This window comes from Neofelis nebulosa, chromosome X, assembly GCF_028018385.1.
Source record: "Neofelis nebulosa isolate mNeoNeb1 chromosome X, mNeoNeb1.pri, whole genome shotgun sequence".
Lineage (NCBI taxonomy): Eukaryota > Metazoa > Chordata > Mammalia > Carnivora > Felidae > Neofelis > Neofelis nebulosa.
The window spans coordinates 16,403,898-16,426,439 of NC_080800.1; the positions used below are offsets into that span (position 1 = coordinate 16,403,898).

The 22,542-nt window shown below is 37.0% G+C and overlaps 1 protein-coding gene across 7 annotated transcripts in view; it reads right to left on the bottom strand.

Moving 5' to 3' along the window:
• RPS6KA3 (ribosomal protein S6 kinase A3) overlaps positions 1-22,542 on the bottom strand; it is a 120,474-nt gene that overhangs the window by 12,605 nt on the left and 85,327 nt on the right. For all 7 annotated transcript variants that reach the window (XM_058713836.1, XM_058713838.1, XM_058713832.1 and 4 more), the window contains 9 exons: positions 16,200-16,288; positions 15,937-16,001; positions 15,760-15,862; positions 12,559-12,683; positions 10,442-10,567; positions 7,777-7,866; positions 5,701-5,859; positions 3,549-3,710; positions 372-448 (listed from right to left, as the gene is read on the bottom strand). In XM_058713836.1, coding sequence (XP_058569819.1) covers positions 372-448; positions 3,549-3,710; positions 5,701-5,859; positions 7,777-7,866; positions 10,442-10,567; positions 12,559-12,683; positions 15,760-15,862; positions 15,937-16,001; positions 16,200-16,288 — 996 coding nt within the window. The remainder of the gene's footprint in view (positions 1-371; positions 449-3,548; positions 3,711-5,700; positions 5,860-7,776; positions 7,867-10,441; positions 10,568-12,558; positions 12,684-15,759; positions 15,863-15,936; positions 16,002-16,199; positions 16,289-22,542) is intronic.

Below are 22,542 nucleotides of genomic sequence, written 5' to 3' on the forward strand. Positions count from 1 at the left end.
AAAGCGCCAGTTCAAGGTATAAGCTATGAACTATTAATTAGACTTAATATATTATAAAATAAATATTTTAAGATATGACACATAAGAATAAAATATTTAAAGTAGTGTATATTTACGACGTAAGAATACAAAAAAGGCATGGAAAAAAGTCAAGCTAAGACCTTAAGACATTAGTAAATGGTACATTATAGAAAATCATCAATGATACAGTTATAAATATGTATTTACAAATCCACACACACATACAGGATTGTATTAGGTAATAGGAGAAAACATGAAAAGAAGGATATTATAACGCAGAAATGAAATAAAACTAAATAATTTGAAGAAAATATTGATGAATAAATGCTTGCAAAATATGGTCCACTCACCCAGTAAGCATTGTATAGAGGAGGACACCAAGACTCCATATATCACAAGCAGCATCATAGCCTTGTCGTTTTAAAACCTAGAAAAAATAACAATTAGTATTAATACACCACTGTTTACTTTAGAGATGTGAATAGGCCATGAACTACACTGTATCTTCTAAATCAGTGTATTTAAGAAAAACCTCAACAGAACATGATTAGCAAACAAGGCAATAATATATTAACCCTATTCCAGAACATTCTATGACTAATATTTCATATATATGTAAATTTCATTTTGGTATTTGAATTAGCATTTATTGAGTGCTGCTGTAGCATAGAGAGAACTATAAAATAAATTGAAGCTAAGTTTCTTTCCTTCCCATCCCCACTCCCCTCTAAGTTTCTTATTTAAATGAATATATATTTAGTTTGTATAAGGCTGCAAAACTGGTTACATAAAACCATACTTTTAAGAACACATATGAAAGTACAAATGATAGAGTGCAAAATTATACTTCTACATATATAAAATGATTCACTTGAGCATTTAGTAATCGCCAACTATTCCTAGGAATGAACAGTGATAAACACAAAACACTCTGGTTTCCTTAAGAAAATCAGAATATGGCAGGGGAAATAAATAAATAAATAAATAAATAAATAAATAAATAAATAAAGTTAATAATCCAATGTGGTAAGTATTTTTTTGGCTGATTTTTTTTAATGTTTATTTATTTTGAGAGAGAGAGAGCAAGCAGAGGAGGGGCAGAGAGAGAGAGGAATAGAGAATCCCAAGAGGCTCCATGCTCAGCATTGGGCCCAATGCGGGGCTTGATCTCATGACTGAAAAATCACCACCTGAGCTGGTATCAAGAGTTGCACTTTGACAACGTGGTAAGTATTATAACAAAATTATATTTAAAGTGGTCTGAGTATAAAGATGAGGAAACAATTCATTCTTGAAATGTGGAGAGAAGGAAGGCTAGGGGGCAGCCTGCTTGTACTGGGCCTATAAGTAAGAATTCAGGAGGCAAAGGGAGGAGGTTGGGGAGGGCAGAGACACTCAAAGGGCAGAAGCAAGCGAGCAGAGCATGCTTAAGGAGAGGCAAGGATTCAGTGTGGCCAGATCTCTAGGTAGGGTACACTGGAGAGAATGAAAGGCTTTTACATGTATCTTGTTAAGGAATTAAAATATTTTTCCTGTAGGCAATCAGTTGTCACTGAAGCATTAAACAGGGAAATAAAATAAGTAGATGTGTACACCAAAAGGCTAACTCAAGGTATAGAGGAAATGCTGGTAAGAAGACAGACTGGAAAAAAAGGCCAAATGACAGGAAACAATTTGTATCAAACCAAGTGAAAGGCTGTGAGGAACCACACCAAGGCAGGACATGGAGAGAAAGAGATGTAAAGATAAAAGGAACAACTTAGTTCAGATGAGATGTAGAGGGTAAAGGATAAGAGGTCTAAAATATTTAGGAATCAGAATGGAAAGGGTTTGGTGACCCACTGGATGTAGAGAAATGATGGGGAAGGAGGATTTTAGGAGGGCTTCCAAGTTTTAACCTGGATGACTAAGTGGTGAGTAGGAGACAAAGAGTTAAAAGCTCAAGTCTAAAGAGAGTTTAATTATGGAAGATTTCCTGAAAAAGATGAATTCAGAGGCTTTGAAACAAAAAAACATCCAACGTGCCAAGGCAAAACAGCTACATGGTGATTTCAAGAAGCAGATTGATTGTCTGAAGCAGAAAACACTGATGGGGAAAAATGAAATGGCTAGATGAAGTGACTATGCTTGGATATGTGTCAGATGCTGTGGGTATGTGGACAAACAAGCAGAGAGTCTGTCCCTCATTAGCTCTAGTACCACCAGAACAGGTGCAAGGAGTCTTTTTAAAAGTATTATTTTATAACTCAAAGTAAGAAAATTACAAAAAGTTTGGTAAATATAATGCAACCATTCTAACACTACCAACTATTATCATTTTTTGTGAAATATATAATGGTAAATGCACAGACTTTGCAGCCATATTGCTGGGGCTCAAATCTCGACCCAACCTCAAATAAATTATGTAACCTTTCACTGTGCACCTGGTTTCCTATAAAAATTGAGTGAAAGTACTTACTTCACAAAGTTATAATTAGAAGGAATTATTACCTGTAAACCCTATGTTGTGAGGATGAAATCAGTTAATACATGTGACTGGCACATAACCCCTATCTTAGGGTTGACTATCTTTTTTTAAGTTTATTTATTTGTTTTGAGAGAGACAGAGAGAGCATGAGTGGGGGAGGGGCATAGAGAGCGGGAGAGAGAGAATCTCAAGCAGACTCCACGCTATCAGCATGGAGGCCAATGCGGGGCTCGAACCCAAGAACCGTGAGATCACGACCTGAGCTGAAACCAAGAGTCAGATGCTTAACCAAGTGGGCTACCCAGGTGCCTCGGTAAACTATTACTTTTTCTTATCTAGTTCATAGTTATGTGTTTTTACACAGTGATAATAAAAAGACAAGAAATCTTGAGGGCAAAGCAGTGGATTTTAGATTTGCTACAATGGGGAACAGAAATTTCTTAGGAAAAGAAGCAACTTGATCAAAGTAGGGCTTGAAAAAGACTTCAGTAAATGCTACAGCTCTTCTGTGGAATGATCAGAGATCAAGAAAGGGAGCAAGGTGAAATTAGGCCATGGCAGTCATTTGGGGTGTGGTGAAGGAAGCAGGGCATAGGATGGCAGTTTTGTGAACAGAAGAACCTCAAACTGGTTTTTGAGGATAATAGAGATGATACCTAGTTATGTAGCTAAAGACAAGAAGAAACCATGATGTTTTAGCCTCAGAAATACAGGAAGATGGTGACAAAACCAGTAAATTAAAAAGGATATTAGGAAAGGATGAGAATAAGCTACTTTCCATTTAATTCCATGCGCTGACAAGCACAAAAGTGTTAGTGACAGTAGACCACTACAGATGAGTGATTATGTAGAAAGACAGAAGTTAGGGCAAGAAAAGGACTAAGTAGTAGGGGACTGAGGACAGGATGAACTACCATCAGAAGAAAAAGAGCTGACATTTTATTTTAATTATTTGTTCAGTAAGTCTTCAATTAAACAACTATTAACTACTCCATATTAAACACAGCAAATGAGTTTTTAAATATACTGAAACACTGGAAGCAAATAACTTCACAATTACCTCTGGTGCAACAAAATTTGCAGTATAACAAGGAGTCATAAGAAGACCGTTTTCTGCTCTTAGCTGTTTGGCAAAGCCAAAATCACAAATTCGAATAGATTCTGGATTGCCAGATTCATCCACGTAAAGAATGTTGCTAGGTTTCAAGTCTCTGTGAACCACCTAATTGAAATACAAATTAAAGAGGTACATTAACAATACAACAACACATTTCCATGATGGAAAATTCTTTATTCACAAACTGTCAAGCAATGTACTTAACAAGAGGATGTGAGTGCTGACCTTCAAATGATCTCAACACTATAAAAGGCTGATAATGTAAGCATAACTCTCTAATACAGAACCAGGGCAAGGAAAGAAGGAAGAAAAAATAGTATGTACTTCCCTCCTCTTTGTCCATTGAGTACGTAGGTTAGGTTAAGGTAAAATGCAAATAGCAGTAATATCTGCCTCTAGGTTATTCATTTATTCAACAAATATTTATTGAATGCCTATCATGTGCCAGGGTATTATATAAGAAGCTCCAGATACCATATTAAACAAGACCTGTAAGATCCTTGCCTTTCCATGCTAGGAGCTTGCACGGTAGTGAGGAAGGCAGAGAATAAACAGGTGATATGTCTCTAGAGGAGGTAACATCTGGTCCAAACAAGCTGGAACAGTGAGGGACAGTCATTCTAAGGAGAGGGAACAGCATGTATAATGGATGTATGCAACAAACAAGTGCTGACAGGCTCAATGGAACAGGCACTGGGTTTAGGGGTAAAAAGGAAAAAAAAATCCAGACTTTAAGTACTGCCTATTTAATATCCAAGTGACAATGTCACACATACTAAAAGATATTGTTCCTTTAGATTTTTGTAATATTTCTCCCCCTTTACTTACTTGAGTACTTCTTTCACATAAACCTTGACATTCCTTATTAGACTTCTATGTTCCTTCTACCACTAAATTCTGAGTCTAGATTTTAATCAATCACCTCAGTTTTAGTTTCTAACATTGAGAACATTACTTCTCCAGATCATCTGAGTAACTAATTACTACTGAAGCAATGGGAAAAGAATATAGAAGACTCAGATGACTGCAAAGTCATCAATTCTCCAGCGACTATGGAGTCCCACTAATTCTTAGCTAGTATACTAGGCGAATCTTGACCAGCTAGAAATCAAGAAGCTCTAGAATGAAAGTGACACTTCCCACTTGTTAGCTTCTAGGAGCAAAGACAAACAAAATGAGAATAACATATTGAAAATAAACTCCTTAAGAAGTAGTCTCTTAATTTCCTTTTATTTATTAAAAAAATTTTTTTTATGTTTATTCATTTTTGAAAGACAGAGGCAGAGCACAAGCAGGGGTGGGGCGGAGAGAGAGGGGACACAGAATCTGAAGCAGGCTCCAGGCTCCAAGCTGTCAGCACAGAGCCCGACGCATGGCTCGAACTCACGAACTGTGAGATCATGACCGGAGCCGAAGTCGGATGCTCAACCGACTGAGCCACCCAGGCACCCCACGTATTTATTTATTTTTTAATGTTTATTTATTTTTGAGAGAAAGTGCGAGCAGGGCAGGGGCAGAGAGAGACATGTGGAGAGAGGATCCGAAGTGGGCCCTGCACTGATAGCCGCGAGCCCAATGTGGGACTCAAACTCACAAACCAGGAGATCATGACATGAGCCAAAGTCGAACGCTCAAACAACTAAGTCACCAAGGTGCCCCTCTTAATTTCCTTTTATAAGTGAATACAACCCATGATTCTATGGTTCTGCTTCTAAACTTGCAATGGATCTAATTCTCAAGAGCACAGAGTGGCCTAGCAAAAATGGTGATACGTCTTCCTGGTCAGAAGACCTCACTCACTTTTTGTTGGGAAGCATAAGAACTTAATATAAACAAGTCAGGATTTCAAAGTAGCACTTCAACCTTGGTGGGAGAAATTTTAGTAAATGAAGAACAGCAAAATAATTATTAAGCTAATAGTAGTTATTTTCCATTAATGTATAAAGTAACTTCTACCTTTGTAATTTTAGTTCAAACATTCAGAAAGAATAGGTAAAAAAAAAAAAGGTGAAAGTGTGTGTGTGTGTATGTATATATGTGTATGTATGTGTGTGCATGTGTGTATTTGTATATATAAAATGTTAAAAAGACTTACCCCTTGTGCGTGAAGATATTCAACAGTTTTGGTTATAGTAAAGAGGACAGCACTGGCCTCTCTTTCAGAGAAAAATTTCTGTCTAAGAATTTTATCCAGCAATTCACCCCCTTTCATAAGTTCTGTCACTACATACACGTATTTTCCATCATCATATACCTGTAAGATTTAACACCAAAATGTCAAAAATTATTTGAGGCTTTACATGTGCTCAGAACAAAGTCTATAGTCAAGGAAATTTTTATTTATCACAACTGATAGAGGATATAAAATTTACAAGCCATTTTATACATGCAAGAATATTAAAACAGGAATTGATTAGATTGAATGTCAGAAAAATAATCTGCAACTTCCTTCTGTGAAACCTAAGTCATGGCAATCAAAGTAACGATGGGCATCGTATATGAAGGGGTACTGAACTGTTGCTCTCAGGTTTGTTTCTCTTGATCTTTCTATCGATGACAGCGGGGACTGTGATTTTCCTGGAACTTCTGCAACTGCAGAACTTCCATATTTACATAAACAGTACAATGAATCAATTCTGGTTTTGATTAAACTGAAATACAAGCTGTGGTGCAAATTCAGTAGGAAGATCAAGTAGCAGAAAGATATTCCATCTAACCACACACAAGCATACAAGTTTCCTCCCAATGCAGAAATAGAAAGTTCAATGTAATTTTGGATTTGTACTTCAGGCAATCCCAAACTGAGATAGCCTCTTTATTAAGCTTCAGTTTCTTTTATTCCCCATCACCACCGGGTTACTGCACACCTTTATTTAGCTCCGTAAGAGGTAGTGGGTGCTGGGGCCCCAAATATGTAGAAAACAAGGTACCTGTCCTCAATGTTTTTATTCTAGTAGGGAGAAACAGACATAGAAATAAGTTAAAAAAATGTTGGAGATGCTATGATAAAAGCAGGAAAAATTTTAGAGACCTTGGAATTTGAAATCAAAGAAGGAGGAAAGATGTAAAAACCAGTAACAGCTTAGGGAGTTTCCAAGTCAAGGAAGAAAGAATTTTCTGTATTTCCTTTTTTATTTAGTTGGTCAGATTCTTGGGAGGTTATAGTAATTAAAGAGTCACTTAAGATATGCAGCTTCACATTTTAATGGGACTAAGTTAACATTCTTCTTCTAACAATGAGCAGTGATAAATTAATCTCAGGAAACTGGAGTTTTGGTTAGGAAAAAGGAAGAGTAAACTTTGGAATTCACAAAATCTCAGAGGTGAAAGGCAAAAGGTACCTTAGAAATTCTCTGGCTTAGTTGGCCATGTGACATATCAGGTCTATGACACCCAGATATGGCCTTTGAGCCTATGTGAGCACCATCAGCAAGAGAAGGTTTAATGCTGCCTGGGGAGTTCACACCCTTCGCCAACAGCTCTGGTATGATAAAACCACAGGCAGAAAGGAAAGGATACCTCACTCGTCTAGGGTGTGGCGATCCGAAGAACAGACCTCCTGGAGGAAGTAATGTTTTAGCAAAGTTTTAGAGGAACGGTGGTTAGCCAGGCAAAGAAGGGAAGTGGTACTGTTCATTGAGGAAACCATAAATTCAGACAGAGCAGCATGAGAAAAGGAGGAAAGCTGAAAGATGTGTACATACTAGAGCATGGTTAGAGCATGGGGTATGAGAGGAAGTGTGAAAACTACTGCAGACAGAGGAAGGCAAGGACTGGAGGTGAGTGGGGGTATGAGATGTAGGTAGGCAAGTAACATATCTGAGTGTTTGCTTTCTCAGGCAGTACTGTGGAAGAGAGTTTGGGGAATCCATGGAGTCTGAGACTAGTTAATCCCTAATACTAATTAATACCCACATGTTCCAGTAAATATAGGTATTAAAAGCAATAACGTCAGTAACATTTTTCTTCTTAAAGCAAAAATACAAAAATTAACTACATAAACGTATTTTTCTTTATAGCTGAAATTATACTACATATGTTGTACTCCAGTCAATTTTTTTTAAAACTTACGATATTGAGTTCTTTGTCTACCACATGATATTTGAAAACATTCCCAGAGCGAGTTAGACAACTGATTCAAATGATCGGAGTTAAAGAATTTACTACTTACATCCTTTAGAGTAATGATGTTTGGATGCTGTCCATAACGAAGAAGAATTTCAATTTCTTCTGTTGGGTCTCTTTTGCTTTTATCAATAATCTAAAAGGCAGATATTTATCATAAAATCTCATGAACTATACAGTCACAAACCTTAAGTATTAAAGCTACAGATCTTAAGTATTATCTTATATAAATACTAGACATATGAGCTATTTATCAACCAGTCTTATTCAAGTCCCTGGCCACACTGTCTAATCAAAATTTGAAAGCCAGTCTAAGTTTAGAACTTATTAAATACTCAAAGGCCTCAAGAAAAGGTACCAAGAACATCTCTTTCTTCCATCCTTGAATGTCTTAAGCCCTTGTAAATGTAGTCAACTTCTAACCCCTATCAATACAGAAAATTAAGGAAAAGATGTATATATAATACCACCACTAGCCATCTGTTTACTAAATTACCTTTACTTCCTTTAATAAAATGCTTCAGTGGAAGAACCCATTAGTTGTAAGCTACTTATAAAGAATTGATTAAGAGTTAAGTGGAACAAGCTCATTTTTGAAGCTAGGCAGAAAGCTAAGCAGAAAACCACACCTAGAATTTTACTTGGCTAAAGTTAAGTTTAATTATTATAATAAAGCCCTTTAAAATACTAATATAGCTTTCCAATCCTTTTATGTCAGCTGTTTCTTAAAAATACATCTCTTAAAGTTTTAATCTGTTAAAGTAATATTATATTTTTAAAAGGATAACACGTTTTGGTTTCATTTTGTCCAGAGGGTAGTCTGAAGCAAATTTTGTGACCTACATATTTTCGATTTAGGCTTAGTAATTAATGTACGCAATAAATAACTCCAACGCTCCAGCAATCCAGGAAAGAGTTTGCAACTCACAGTGTGAGCCAAATCTGCTATCAGAAGTGAATTTAGTTGTAAAACAGTTCCGTATGTGAAGAACAAGGAATACAAACATAGGTGTACAATGTAATCAAATGCAAATGACAGTGTGGAATTAGGCAAATGGATGATTAAGAAGAAGGTATATTGAATAGACATGCAAATTCAAGGGAGATGAGTCTTGTGAAGACGAGAACACACTGGAAGGTGTTATTCCTAGCAACAATCTCTTTCATCTGTTAATCTGAGCAGAGCTTACATTTCATTCATACTTTTGCTTACAGATCTTTGATTTGTAGTAATTTCAGTAAAATGAATTTATGCTGGAATTTGTTTTATGAATCTAATTTAAGTCACAAGACTCCACAAATAGCTTGGAGATATTCTCAAGGTTTTGGTATACTGCTCCTGGTTTCTGTAATTCAAAGGGGGCCTCAGGGCATTTCTACTTTTTTCTGATGTGTTTATGGAGACAAGACACATCCTTAAACTGCCTACCATGTACATCACTCACCTTATCTCCTTTCATGTAAGCAATCAGAAAATTTCTATGTACTCTATATTTCACTATGAGCAAAAAGTAGAAGAGCAAATTAAAATGCCTTTTTATGGTTCATCCTTACACTTTACAGAAGGCCGGACACTGATGACTTTTAAAGCAATTATATCCAAGTTTAGAATAGTAGTAACAATTTTTTGTGTATGTGTGTCTTCCCAGCTATTTGCTATGCATATATAAAAGACATTTATTTTATTTTTACACAGTGAAATCACGGTAGATCTGTATGATAGATGGATGTACAGAAGTAATAACAATTAATGCCACTCCCCTACTAACTCAACATTTATAGATCACTAAACACTTATAGATCATTTCTAAGGTTCAAAGTAAGCTGAAAGCTTTAGACATTGAATTGTTTGCACTGGGAGAGCAGAGACTACCATCCCAAGAAGTGAAAAGGCAGAAACCTGAATACAGTATTTTTTCACTTTCTTTTTTTTTTTAAATTTTTTTTTCAACGTTTTTTATTTATTTTTGGACAGAGAGAGACAGAGCATGAACGGGGGAGGGGCAGAGAGAGAGGGAGACACAGAATCGGAAACAGGCTCCAGGCTCGGAGCCATCAGCCCAGAGCCCGACGCGGGGCTCGAACTCACGGACCGCGAGATCGTGACCCGGCCGAAGTCGGACGCTCAACCGACTGCGCCACCCAGGCGCCCCAGTATTTTTTCACTTTCAACTAAAGGTTTGTAATTCAAACTTTATCATACAGCCATGTGCTTTGGTTTTTGACTTAGAAAATTCTTACTGTCTTGACCCTTGATGAAATTAAAACAGCTAATGATAACAAATTTTATAACGGTGGTGCATATTCTTTTATTGGTGCACAGATTCTTTTAAATGTGAAGGACAGTATGAACACTTTTTGCCAGAAAAATATAAACATAAAAAATTTGGCATACAATCTTGAGGAATTCCCTGACTCTTAGACCACAAAATTGGGGACTTTTTAGAGTAAAAGAGTGTTACTAAAAATCAGGTGTAAATGATACTGTCTTGAGCAAACTGTAGGTATGTACTTACCTTTAGTTTACAGGTGAATCCATGGTTCCAGATTAAGGGCCCTGAAGGTTGCAGATATTTCAGTTTACCATACCCACCCCCCCTTTTTTAAATAAGAAAAAGCACATTTACCAAAGAAGAGTGTAATTTTTAAGTGGTACGGACATGCATGAATAAGAACTGTTAGAGATGCATTTTAAACCTAAAAGTATTTACCTTTACTGCAAACTCCATGTTCGTAGCTTTATGTATGCATCTCTTGCAAACAGAGTAGGAGCCAACGCCAATATCTTCTTTTACTTCATATCCATCAGTAAACTGAATACTGTTTCTGTGCAACTGCTACAAACACAATTATAGGTTGACAAAGAGTTTTATAGTGACTATGGTATAATTCATAAGAGTGGAATATGTTACTCGGTATGCATTGTTGATATTAACAATAAATATAAATGAGTATCGGCAAAAATAAAAATGAATCTTTACAGCATTTATTCTTCCACAACTGTGTATTTTAGCAGTGTCTACCATAAAATGTACAGCAAAAAATAGGGTAAAAAACTTGTGTTAAAAAGAAAAAATTGAGTACGTACAACAGAAAACACAGAGTTATTGATAAGGAGCTGAAAGCCTTGCCTGTGATTGAGCCCTATTCCACTCCCCAGCCAATGCTAGGTCCCTGAAGTACTTTTGCAAATAGGGAGCAGTGTGAAGCCTCCGGTACGGAAGAAAAGATTTAGGAGGATTCAGAATGAGAACATCTGGATGCTTGTCTTAGATGCACCTCTTGCAGGCTATGTAACCCTGAACGTGTGTTTTTTCAGAGAGCAATGGTGAGGATTAAATAAAATATTTGAAGGTGATACCTGTTATTGTCATTGCGGACTATTAGTAGCCATGCCCTCTGTTCTCTACCCTCAAGTTGGAGCTTCAATAGACCTTCTGCTAGAGAAGCTGTTAATGGGTTAAGGACTAAATAACATGGGGTAGGACGGTGGCTAGCAAATGAGCACTTTCATAAGTACGCTGAGGGAAGTTGTGCTGCTCTTGGCTATACTGAAGGGAGAGCATCCCCTGCCACACCTGATGTCTATGCGCTTTGTATAGGTTAAAATTTGAATTCTGTAGCATATATGTTTGTGACTTCTATGTTAGGTAGAGAAGTTATAACTTATAAACTTCCTATACATCACATGCTTGTTACAGTAAAAGGGACAGACTATTTCAACCATGAATTTTATTTAAAAACCAGTGCTTAAAATGGTTTTCTTGAAAGTGGAAAGATGACTAACCCAGGAAAGAAACGTTAGAGCAAAAGCAACTTCATCATGGAGCAAACTCAAGCACTAATTAGTACCCTAAAAAGCAATCAATGCTTCAAAAGACATATCTAGCTCCCTCTATGATTAGGAAGATGAATTACATTTATCTTTCCATGATACTAGGATGGGAAGGAATAAATCTAATGGTTTATACTATTTGTGTTCCTCGAATAACATTTAATTTACTAGTCCAGTCTCCTGTTACAAACACACAGACATCTAGAAACCTGCTTCTGTGGCTTTTACCTCCTTCTCCAACTCTGATACACAGATGGGATAATGAGGAAGGGCACACCCTAAGGTAGTACCTACAACCATTTCTTCCTAATAGCAATGGGGATTCCCAATGAACAAGGATACAAAACACGGAAAACGTAAGACTGAAGTTCACGCTTATTTCTTATACATTTCTATGGCAGAAGTTGGCAAACTATAGTCTCTGGGCCAAATCTGCTTCACTGCCAGTTTTTTCTTCACTGCCAGTTTTTATAAATAAAGTTTTATTGGCACACAGCCATGCTCATTCACTTAGCTACTGGTCTATAGCTACTTTTGTGTTACAATGGCAGATATGAGTGGTTGTGACAGAGATCATGTAGCCTACAAAGCCCCGAACATTTAACTGGCCCTTTAAAAAGCGAGTCTGCTGAACCCTGTTCTAAGCTATCAGGGAACCAGGAGACCTCAGTTCATCATAGCTGACCTGACAGAGAAGATGAAACAAACTAGGCCTGATAAACATTTTTTCCTGATCAACAGGAAAGGGTGGAGACAAGATGGTGATATATGTCTCAACTCTCTTAGAATTCCCCTTTTAAGTCAGACAGATATCCAGAATTTTAGTGCATGCCATCTTTTTAAAAGCAAATGAAAGGAATTTCTAAAAGCAATGTCAATGGTATAAAATTTATTTTAAGCTGCCCACTTAAAATCAGATCAAATATAATGATTCACACAATGAACTCTATCTTACAACATTTCAAACTTTAAATTACTTATACATTCACTCACCTGCACAATTGAATGCACACCAACTGTCTGCATAGCTTGGCTTTCATCATCTGAGGTGATAGCAACAAAACTAAACCCCCGAAAAAGCTGATGTGCATTAGCACTGGGTGGAATGCCAGGTGAGTCTGAAAAGAGTAATACATTACTGAGAAGGTAATACTTGAAAGGTAATTAAGGGAATAACTGTTGACAGTATGGCCTTTCTCACTAATTCTGGAATTTTACTTCTTAGGCACCCAGTGCTTCCAGGATAACTCAGTAAAATCAGCCCTGTCTCGATGGCTTATAGGTATCAGAGCTCTAACATCCTAGTTCTTCTGAGCCCAGAAAATAGCTAATTCGTTGAAGAATATAATAAATCGATGAATTACTGGGCTAATGTTATTGTAAATTAGCAATGATCCATAGAATTTTCTGTAGTGATGAAAATTTTCTTTATCTGTGCTGTCCAATATGGCAGCCCCCAGCCACATGCAGCTCCTGAGCATTTGAAATGTGGTTAGTGTGACTGAGAAACAAAATCTTAAATTCAGTGCTATGGCTCCTGGTCATGTGGAGATACATGTTCATCTACAGATAATTTAGGAGAAAGGAATTTAGGCCAGTAATCTTAATACACATTATCAGAATCTGGAAATCTCAACTACAAGTTAAAAATTACTGTATTTAGGGGCGCCTGGCTGGCTCAGTTGGTTGGGCCTCTGACTTCGGCCCAGGTCATGATCTCACAGTTCGTGGGTTTGGGCCCTGCGTCAGGCTCTGTGCTGACAGCTCGGAGCCTGGAGCCTGCTTTGAATTCTGTGTCCCCCTCTCTCTGTGCCCCTTCCCTACTCATGCTCTCTCAAAAATAAACATTGAAAAAAATTACTATATTTATATATATATTTAAGGATCAAAAGTAATTTTGAGGACAATCATGGCATGTAGTCCTTAAACTGTATCTTGTGACATGACATATATTGTTATTCAAATTATTTATGTGGAATCTACTGGCATTAACAAAAACAGAAAACTACTTTTAAAATATAGTTAATATTTACTGTAAAAATAAAATAACAAATGTACTACTCATAAATGTAAAGACACAATTAAGCATACTAATATTTATAATCATATTATAAAGGCTAAGGGCAAAAACCAAATAGGCAAATCTACTTAAACATCAACTCTGCATAAAGTTCTTTTTTAACATCAGCTTCATAATATCAGCAATAAATACTGTTTAGTGAATTTTAAATCAAGGTGACAGTATTCTACTGAAGACTTTTGCTAACTATCTGGGCAGAATACAATATAGAATTGTGCTATTCTGAGGTCTTTCCTCTATCAGGACAAATTGTAATGAGAAAGCAAAGTAAAACATTACCATCTATCACCAATGCAATGCATATCACTGTTAATGTTTTTGATAAAATTGTGCTCATGTATTAATTCAAATTTCTAAGACTGTCTTATAAAAATAATAAACATCCATCAATGCTTAACACAAATTATGAGGATACTGACTGGAAAGTTTTTTTTAATTTATTTAAATTTATTTTTTTAATTTTATTTTTTAAAATTTACATCCAAATTAGTTAGCATATAGTGCAACAATGATTTCAGGAGTAGATTCCTTAATGCCCCTTACTCATTTAGCCCATCCCCACTCCCACAACCCCTCCAGTAACCCTCTGTTCTCTATATTTATGAGTCTCTTATGTTTTGTCTCCCTCCCTCCCTGTTTTTATATTATTCTTGCTTCCCTTATGTTCATTTGTTTTATATCTTAAAGTCCTCATATGAGTGAAGTCATATGGTATTTGTCTTTCTCTGACTAATTTCGCTTAGCATAATATCCTCCAGTTCCATCCACGTAGTTGCAAATGGCAAGATTTCATTCCTTTTGATTGCTTAGTAATACTCCATCATATGTATATATACCACATCTTCTTTATCCATTCATCCATCAATGGCCATTTGGGCTCTTACCATACTTTGGCTATTGTTGATGGTGCTGCTATAAACACGGGGGTGCATGTGTCCCTTCGAAACAGCACACCTGTATCCCTTGGATAAATGCCTATAGTGCAATTGCTGGGTCATAGGGCAGTTCTATTTTTAATTTTTTGAGGAAACTCCATACTGTTTTCCAGAGTGGCTGCACCAGCTTGGATTCCCACTGACTGGAAAGTTTTATAGCAAGGTTTGAATGATGTGCTCTATGGAAAATACATACAAGCACACTTTTTATTTATTTGCTTGTCAGTGATAAACCTGGGGTCTGGTACACCTAAATGAGGGAGTATTAGGGTGCAAAACATACCCTTATGTGTATACACACACTAATAAATATAGATCACCATTTCAAAGATAATTTCTCTGTAATAGTCACTGTTAATGCAATTTTAGGATAAGGCATGACACAGGATATGAAGCATTTTTAAAAATGTTTATTTATTTTTGAGAGAGAGATAGAAAGAGAGCATGCACAAGCAGGCGACGGGCAGGGAGAGAGGGAGACAGAGAATCCCAAGCAGACTCCATGCTGTCAGCACACAGCCTGATGTAGGGCTGGAACTCACGAACCATGGGATCATGACCTGAGCCGAAATCAAGAGTCAGAAGCTCAACCAACTGAGCCACCAGGTGCTCCTGAATTACTTTGAAATGATGACACCTCATACAAAGTTTAAGCTATGTTTTGGATTTAAACTTTACAAGTACTTGCAGAATTGTACTTAATATTAGAGTTTTAAAGAGCACTATCTATACTGAATAGTGTTTTAAGTAGAAACAGCTACAGGTAAATAAACACACAACCAAATAATTTTTTCACATAAATAGTATCAAAGTTTAAGGCACAACATAATTTGCTAAAAGATTTTTTTTAACTTTGAGAGAGAGAGGGAGGGAGAGAATCTTACACAGGCTCCATGCTCAGTACAGAACTTGATGTGAGGCTCGACCCCACAACCCTGGGATCATGACTTGAGCCTAAATCAAGAGTTGGATGCTCAACTGATTGAGTCACTCAGGTGCCCCCATAGTTTGTTATAAGGTTCAACATGGATCTTAACTGCTATAAAATGCTGTAAAGGATTTTCGAATTATCTAGTTACCTTAGCATGCATATGGTAGGAAGGGGAGGTATGAGGATAGCATAAAGACTTATATATCTATATATAGTCTTACATTTGGGTTTTCACATTTTCCCCTTACCTTTGGGAGTTTTTGCAGTAAACTCAGGATCAAAATAGAACGTATCTTCAGGTCTGCCAGTTGCAGGTTTAAAAGGTGGATGAATTTCTCTTCTGTACAGTTTCTAGAGGAAAAAGGAGAGACTTAGATATGCATTAATTATAAAAAAATTCAAGCACATTTTCATTCTATACTTACATTCCAGTCTATTGTTGAGAAAAATGAGTGTCTTTTAATTTCCTCAACTCCATCTGGTCCTGCACCTATCAAAAATTAAATGGTTTAGAATTTTTGATTAAATATTTTTATTTCAAGGAGGAATATATAGTTTATTTAGACTTTACTTTTAATATTTGCCCTAATATGTCATAATTATACATTAAAAACAAATATCCACCTCCCCCTGCCAAAAAACCCCAAATACCAACAAACACAAAAAAGAAACTAATTACAATTTTTACCTAATCTGTTTGCAGGGTTTCGTTTGAAAAGCATTCGCAAAAGACTCTGGGCTTCAGGACTCAAAAACTGTGGCATCCCAAGTTTGGCTCTAAATAATAAATCCACATAACAACATTTTATTTTCTGGAAGTATCTGTATTTCATTTTAAAAACTTTTAAACTAGTCTTTTCATTTTAAGATAATTGTGGGTTTATACTAAGTTGTAAGAAATAATACAGATAGATCCTGTGTACCCTTTCCCCAATGGTAATGTCTTACAAAACTAGAGTATACTATCACAACCAGAATACTGACACTAATGCAATCAACTTATCTCACTTAGATGTCTCCAGCTTTAACTGCTGGAGTTTGTTTGTGTGTGTACATGGAAGTTCAGTTCTTTGCCATTATGTTATAGGTATAGGTCCCTGTATCCACCACCACAGTAAAGATACTGAACAGTTCATCACTACCAGGATACCTCACACTGTCCCTTTATAACCATACTGGCCTCCCTCCCTCTCCAATTCCTAACCTCTGGCAATCATGAATCTATTCTAAATTTCTATAATTTTGTCATTTTAAGAATGTTACGTAAGTGGAATCATAAAGCGTGTAATTTTTTCACTCAGCATAAATTTCCTGAGATTCATCCAAGTTGTTGCATGTATGAATAAATCATTCCTTTTAGTTGCTGAGTAGTATTCCATGGCATGGATGGACCACAGTTCGTTCATCCGTTTACCTGTTGAAGGGCACCTGGACTGTATCTAGTTTTGGATTACTACAAACAAAGATGCTAAGAACTTTTGTATATAGGCTTTTGTGTGAACACTTAATAGAATTTTAGTCCATAATCTTCTAATAAACTTTTCCATTTTTTCTGATTTTTGCAAAAAGCACTACTGTGAGAGTAAAATGATCTGAGTCTTAGTTCCTGCCCTGTTACTAAGAACTTTGTGACCTTGTGAAAAGACAATCCCTTTGGGTCTGTTACCACTCCCTCATAAGCAAAGGGTTGACCGTTACATCAATGGCTCTCAAACTGTAGCCTTGGAATTTTTTTTCAAAAGGAATTTAAGAAATCCACTATTTTAAAAATTTTTTATTTTCAATGTTCATTTATTTTTGAGAGAGAGAGAGAAAGAGACAGAGCGTCAGCAGGGGAAGGTCACAGAGAGGGAGACAAAGAACCTGAAGCAGGCTCCAGGTTCTGAGCTGTCAGCACAGAGCCTGACGTGGGGCTCGAAACCACAAGACATGAGATCATGACCTGAGCCAAAGTTGGACACTTAACTGACTGAGCCACTCAGGCACCCCAAAAACCCACTATTCAAAACTGCTAAAAGAAATGTACTTCATATGCCTATTTTTTCCTCCCATTCCCTTTAATAGTCCCACAAGGAAGAGGAGCTGGTGGGAAAGGGGTCTGTGGAACACCTAAGAGTCTGTGGCACATAGTCTGAAAACCACCAGCCTGAATGAGCTTGAGGGTCAGTTTCAGCTCTAATATATAATTTTATTCTTTTTCCTAACCTACAAATTAAGGTAACTACTGATCCCATAAGTATGAAAATAATAACAGAGCTGGGGAAATGGCTAGCGGAGAAATTTCTACTTCAGAAATAGATCCATTTATTATTCAGTGAGTTGTCATTGTGATACTATGTGCCAGATATTGCCCAGTGCTGAGGAAATAGAGATAAAGATAGGCCCCCACAGTCAGCAAGGAAGACGGAGACAGATAACCCTAGTACATTAAGAGAAAACTTCAGAAGGACATATGGAAAGACTGCTAAGGGAACAGCAGGGGATATCTAATTTAACATGAGAGACTATGAAAGGTCTTAAATGCAGTTTAAAAGTTGAGAATTTATTCATTTGGCGAGTGTCCCCCTAACATTTTACTAAATAACATTAATCTTTCTAGAGCTCAGCAACAACATTTAAAAATATTTCATGATCTAATGAATTTGTGAAATACTATCTATTTTACTCCCTGTTGGAGACACAGAATAAAATACATTGTATATAAAAGGCTGAAAAATCTAAAGTAAGGAAATCATTATTTTTCTAAACATTTGTTTCCAGTATGTCTTTTTCAGAGAATACCTATTCACATCTTTAGAATTAGGGCTCTACCAAACAAATCTGGAAAATACTGCCATATTAGGTAATAGGTATATAGCAGAGGTTTCTTTCTTTTAATTAAAAAAATTTTTTTTAAGTTTATTTATTTCTGAGAGAGAGAGAGAGCGAGTGAGCAAGTGAGCATGAGTTGGGGAGGGGCAGAGAGAGAGGGAGACACCAGAATCCGAAGCAGGATCCAGGCTCTGAGCTCTGAGCACAGAGCCTGACATGGGGCTCGAACTTGTGAACTGTGAGATCATGACCTGAGCCAAAGTCGGACACCCAACCGAATGAGTCACCCAGGCGCCCCGTAGAGGTTTTTTTTTTTTTTTTTTTTTAAGTTTATTTATTTTGAGAGAGATAGAGGGAACGTGAGCCAGGGAGAGGAGCAGAGAGAAAGGGAGAGAGAGAATCCCAGGTAGGCTCTGCACTGGCAGCACAGAGCCTGATGCAGGGCTTGAACCCAAGAACCATGAGATCACGACCTGAGCTGAGACCAAGAGCAGGACACTTAACCAACTGAGCCACCCAGGTGCCCTTAGCAGAAGTCTTTAAACAGTGCACTAACGTGACCAAATTTATTTCCAAGAAGGTAACTGCAAAGGTAGTAGTATAGAGTGATCTGGAGTAGAAAGCAGTGGTAGGTTGTAGGCATTCTATTTAGGAGCTTGACCCAAAGTGTAGGTAAGAGACCTCCATGGTCTGAGAACTGTAAGCAGTGCAATGCAAAGGAAAAGCTGGGACACTGAAATATTTCTGAGAGCAAATTTGATGAATACCTGCATGTACAAGAGAAGGGAAGAAATCAAGAATGATTCCAAGTTTCTGGCTCGGGAAATGAAAACACAACAAGAAGAAAAGAACAGCAAACAGATAAATTTAGTCATGTGTTTTCATGTTTTGGGAGAGCCATGCAGGTGAGGACATGCAAATACAGGTCTGATGTCTGGTTAAGAAAGAATAATTTGAGAGTAATTAAAATGCTGAGAGTAGTTACAGAAAAGACTGAGGTCAGCCAGGAAAATGAGCACAGAAGGGAAGAAAAGACTACCAAAGATGAAACCCTAGGAAACAAGAACATTTAAGCAGTGGTCAGAAAAAGAACAATTTGGGCATTAAAAATAATGAATGCAATTATTTGTAATTGCTGAATCACCCTGATTATTAAATCCCAGGGGTTCATTATAGTAAAATAAGAAAAAGTCAAAGCTAACATAAAAGTCAACTCACTGGACACCATCCCCACTGGAGGTAACCAGGGCTCTGATAACTGGAAATAATTAAGAAAACAATCAAACACTTATTCTGCCTTTCTTGTTTGAGCCTTATTTCAAGGTATTTCAACAGCCCTAGTTGATGAGAGAAAGTTCACGGTTTTGGAAAATATCAGCTAATAAATGAAGAAGGAATAAAAGTAATAGAAAAGCACAATTTTGGAATCCCTACTAAAATTGTTATTTCAAGTAATGATTACCAACGTTTGAAACCACTAGATGAAAGCCTGCCAGGGAACGTTGCATAGAGGGATCAGGTGTAATCATGGGAACTCATCACTTAAAGTTGGGCAACCAGGTGTTATAACCCTTCTGATGTGATGCAACAGAATGCAGCATGAGCTATGAAATAATCTTGCCAAAAGAAAAGTTTAACCAGAAATGGAATAAAGGAACAAGTTCAACAATATTATAGGGAGAATAAAACAATTTCAGTACTCTTAGGAAAAAACTGTTGTGTAGCCATGTTAACAAGAGAGCCACAAAAACTGGCTTTAAATTCATTCAATTGAGCAAAATCAACGTGCCCAGGTAAACATAGATTTTTTTTTTTTTTTTTGCAAATCAACCAATCAGTAACTGCTCTCCATCTGTGAAAATCAGACAAAAAAGAAGGGACTCCAACAACCACACCTGAGTGCAAACTGATCAACAGTCCCACCCAAGTAACCACTCTTACAGATGATGTCGACCCATTTATGGCCCTGAAAGTCTGCCAGTTCTTGAGCTCCACCCTTCCCCCAAATCCTCTGTAACAACAGTGGTCTGTGCTGCTTAGGCACTCTATCAGATCAGCATCACTCTTCCTTACTAGAGTAAGCAACAGTATCAGCTTTATGCTTTTTGTTTCATATACTGAGAGGGTGTCTTTTGACAAGATAAATACAGAAAGTGGAATTCTATAAAACTGTATTGGTTTCTTCTACAAGTAAACGGTAGGGGGAAAAAAACAAGGGTAGACTCTTCTGGAAGAACGGAAGCTTAAGAAATACAACCAAATGAAATGTTCAGATGTGATTTGGGGCTGTAAAGACAAAGTTCTGGAGAAAATCTGAAAAATCAGGTTATGAATTGGTATCAGTGGATACCTTACCAATGTTTTGTTAGGTGTGGTTATGAATGAAAGAAAACATCCTCACTTTTTAGCAATGCACACTTAAGTGGGTGACAAACAATATGTCTGGAATGCTTAAAATATTTCAGTGAAGAAGAAAAAGAAAAAAGCAATAGATGAAGCAAATGTGGCAAAATCTGATGACTGTTGAATGTAGGTGCCTGGTATTTGTGTGTTCACTGTATTAATTCTATTTTTGCAAATTACATTAGTTTTCATAATTAAGCAGAGAAAAGCAGGCAGAGAGGAATGGTCAAGCAAGAGATCAAAAGAGGAACTGTTAAGGAAGTAGGAGAAGCAGGTGAGAAGAGGAAAACCTAAATGGGGAGAAAGGTGCCAACAGTGTCAAATTCTCCTCAGAGAGTCTTTTTTTTTAAATATGATATTTATTGTCAAATTGGTTTCCATACAACACCCAGTGCTCATCCCAACAGGTGCCCTCCTCAATGCTCATCACCCACTTTCCCCTCCCTCCAACCCCCCATCAATCCTCAGTTTATTCTGTTTTTAAGAGTCTCTTATGGTTTGGCTCCCTCCCTCTCTAACCTTTTTTTTTTCTTCCCCTCCCCCATGGTCTTCTGTTAAGTTTCTCAGGATCCGCATTCAGAGAGACTTTTCTTAAGTGCCTCACCTAAATTGGCTCCTGCCCCTGCCCCTTCCCTCACACTTAAGGAATATTCTGGTTTATTATCCCTATTGCTATTACTTTCTGAAATATATTAATTCCTTGTCTCCCCAACTAGAATGCAAACTCTGTGAGACCAGAGATCTCCTCAGTCTTAACACTGCATCCTAAGTATATGTAGCAAGACCTCAATCATCTGTTGAATGAATTGTGTGAACAAATGGTACAGAGAGTTGCCTTTCTAACAATCTGCCACTGATTTAAGCAACCAGATCACTGGTGACCATAACAAGAGGAGTTGCAATAGAATGGTGGAAATGAACGACAAACAGGCTGTGGAATAAAAGCAGCCAAAAAATGGTAACAGAAAGCACAGACTACTCTTTACAGAGGCTCTGTGTTGAAAGGATGCAGGAAGATGGTGCAAAAACATGAAAGGAAGGCCAGGTCAAGAAAAGGGTTGATTTTTCCCAACACTAGAGTCAGCTGAAAGGAAGGGGCCGAAATAGATGGAGTGATGAAGGTTTAGTGAACATTCATTTATATAGCAAACATTTTTTTTACCTTTTTTATTGTGAAAAATAACATAAAGTGTAAAACAAACAAACAAACCCTGAACAACCCCAACACCAAAGTATACAGTTCAATGATCTACCACAAAGTGAATAGTCAACTGGCCAAAAAATAGAACATTGCCAGAACTTCTCATCCAATGTAACCACTTTTCTTATTTTGCCTTCCCTGTTGCCATCTGAATACGGACCTTAAAAAACTGGTTTGTCTGCTTTTAAAACTTTATATACAGAATGATACAGTATTTATTTTTTGGTGTCTGAACCGTCCTTGTATATGACACTGTGTGTGGCCTGTAAAGCTAAAACATTTACAGAGAGTTTAACAACCCCTGCTGTATTCCATTGTATGAATATGTCATAATTTATCAATCCATTCTACTGCTAATGTCCAGTTCCCACTTTTTAGCTATTACAAATAATGCTGCTATGAACATCTTTGTACTACTTTCTTGATGTGCAAGTACCTTGATGCATGTAAAATGAGTGCACCCTGAAGATTGGGATTATTGGATGAGGGTATATATACATTTGGCTTTAGAAAATAATGCCAAAAACTGCTTTCCAAAGTGGTTATAGGAGTATTTATATTCCTTCCAGCTATGGATCAAAGTTGCCACAGCTCCACATCCTGTCAGCACTTTATA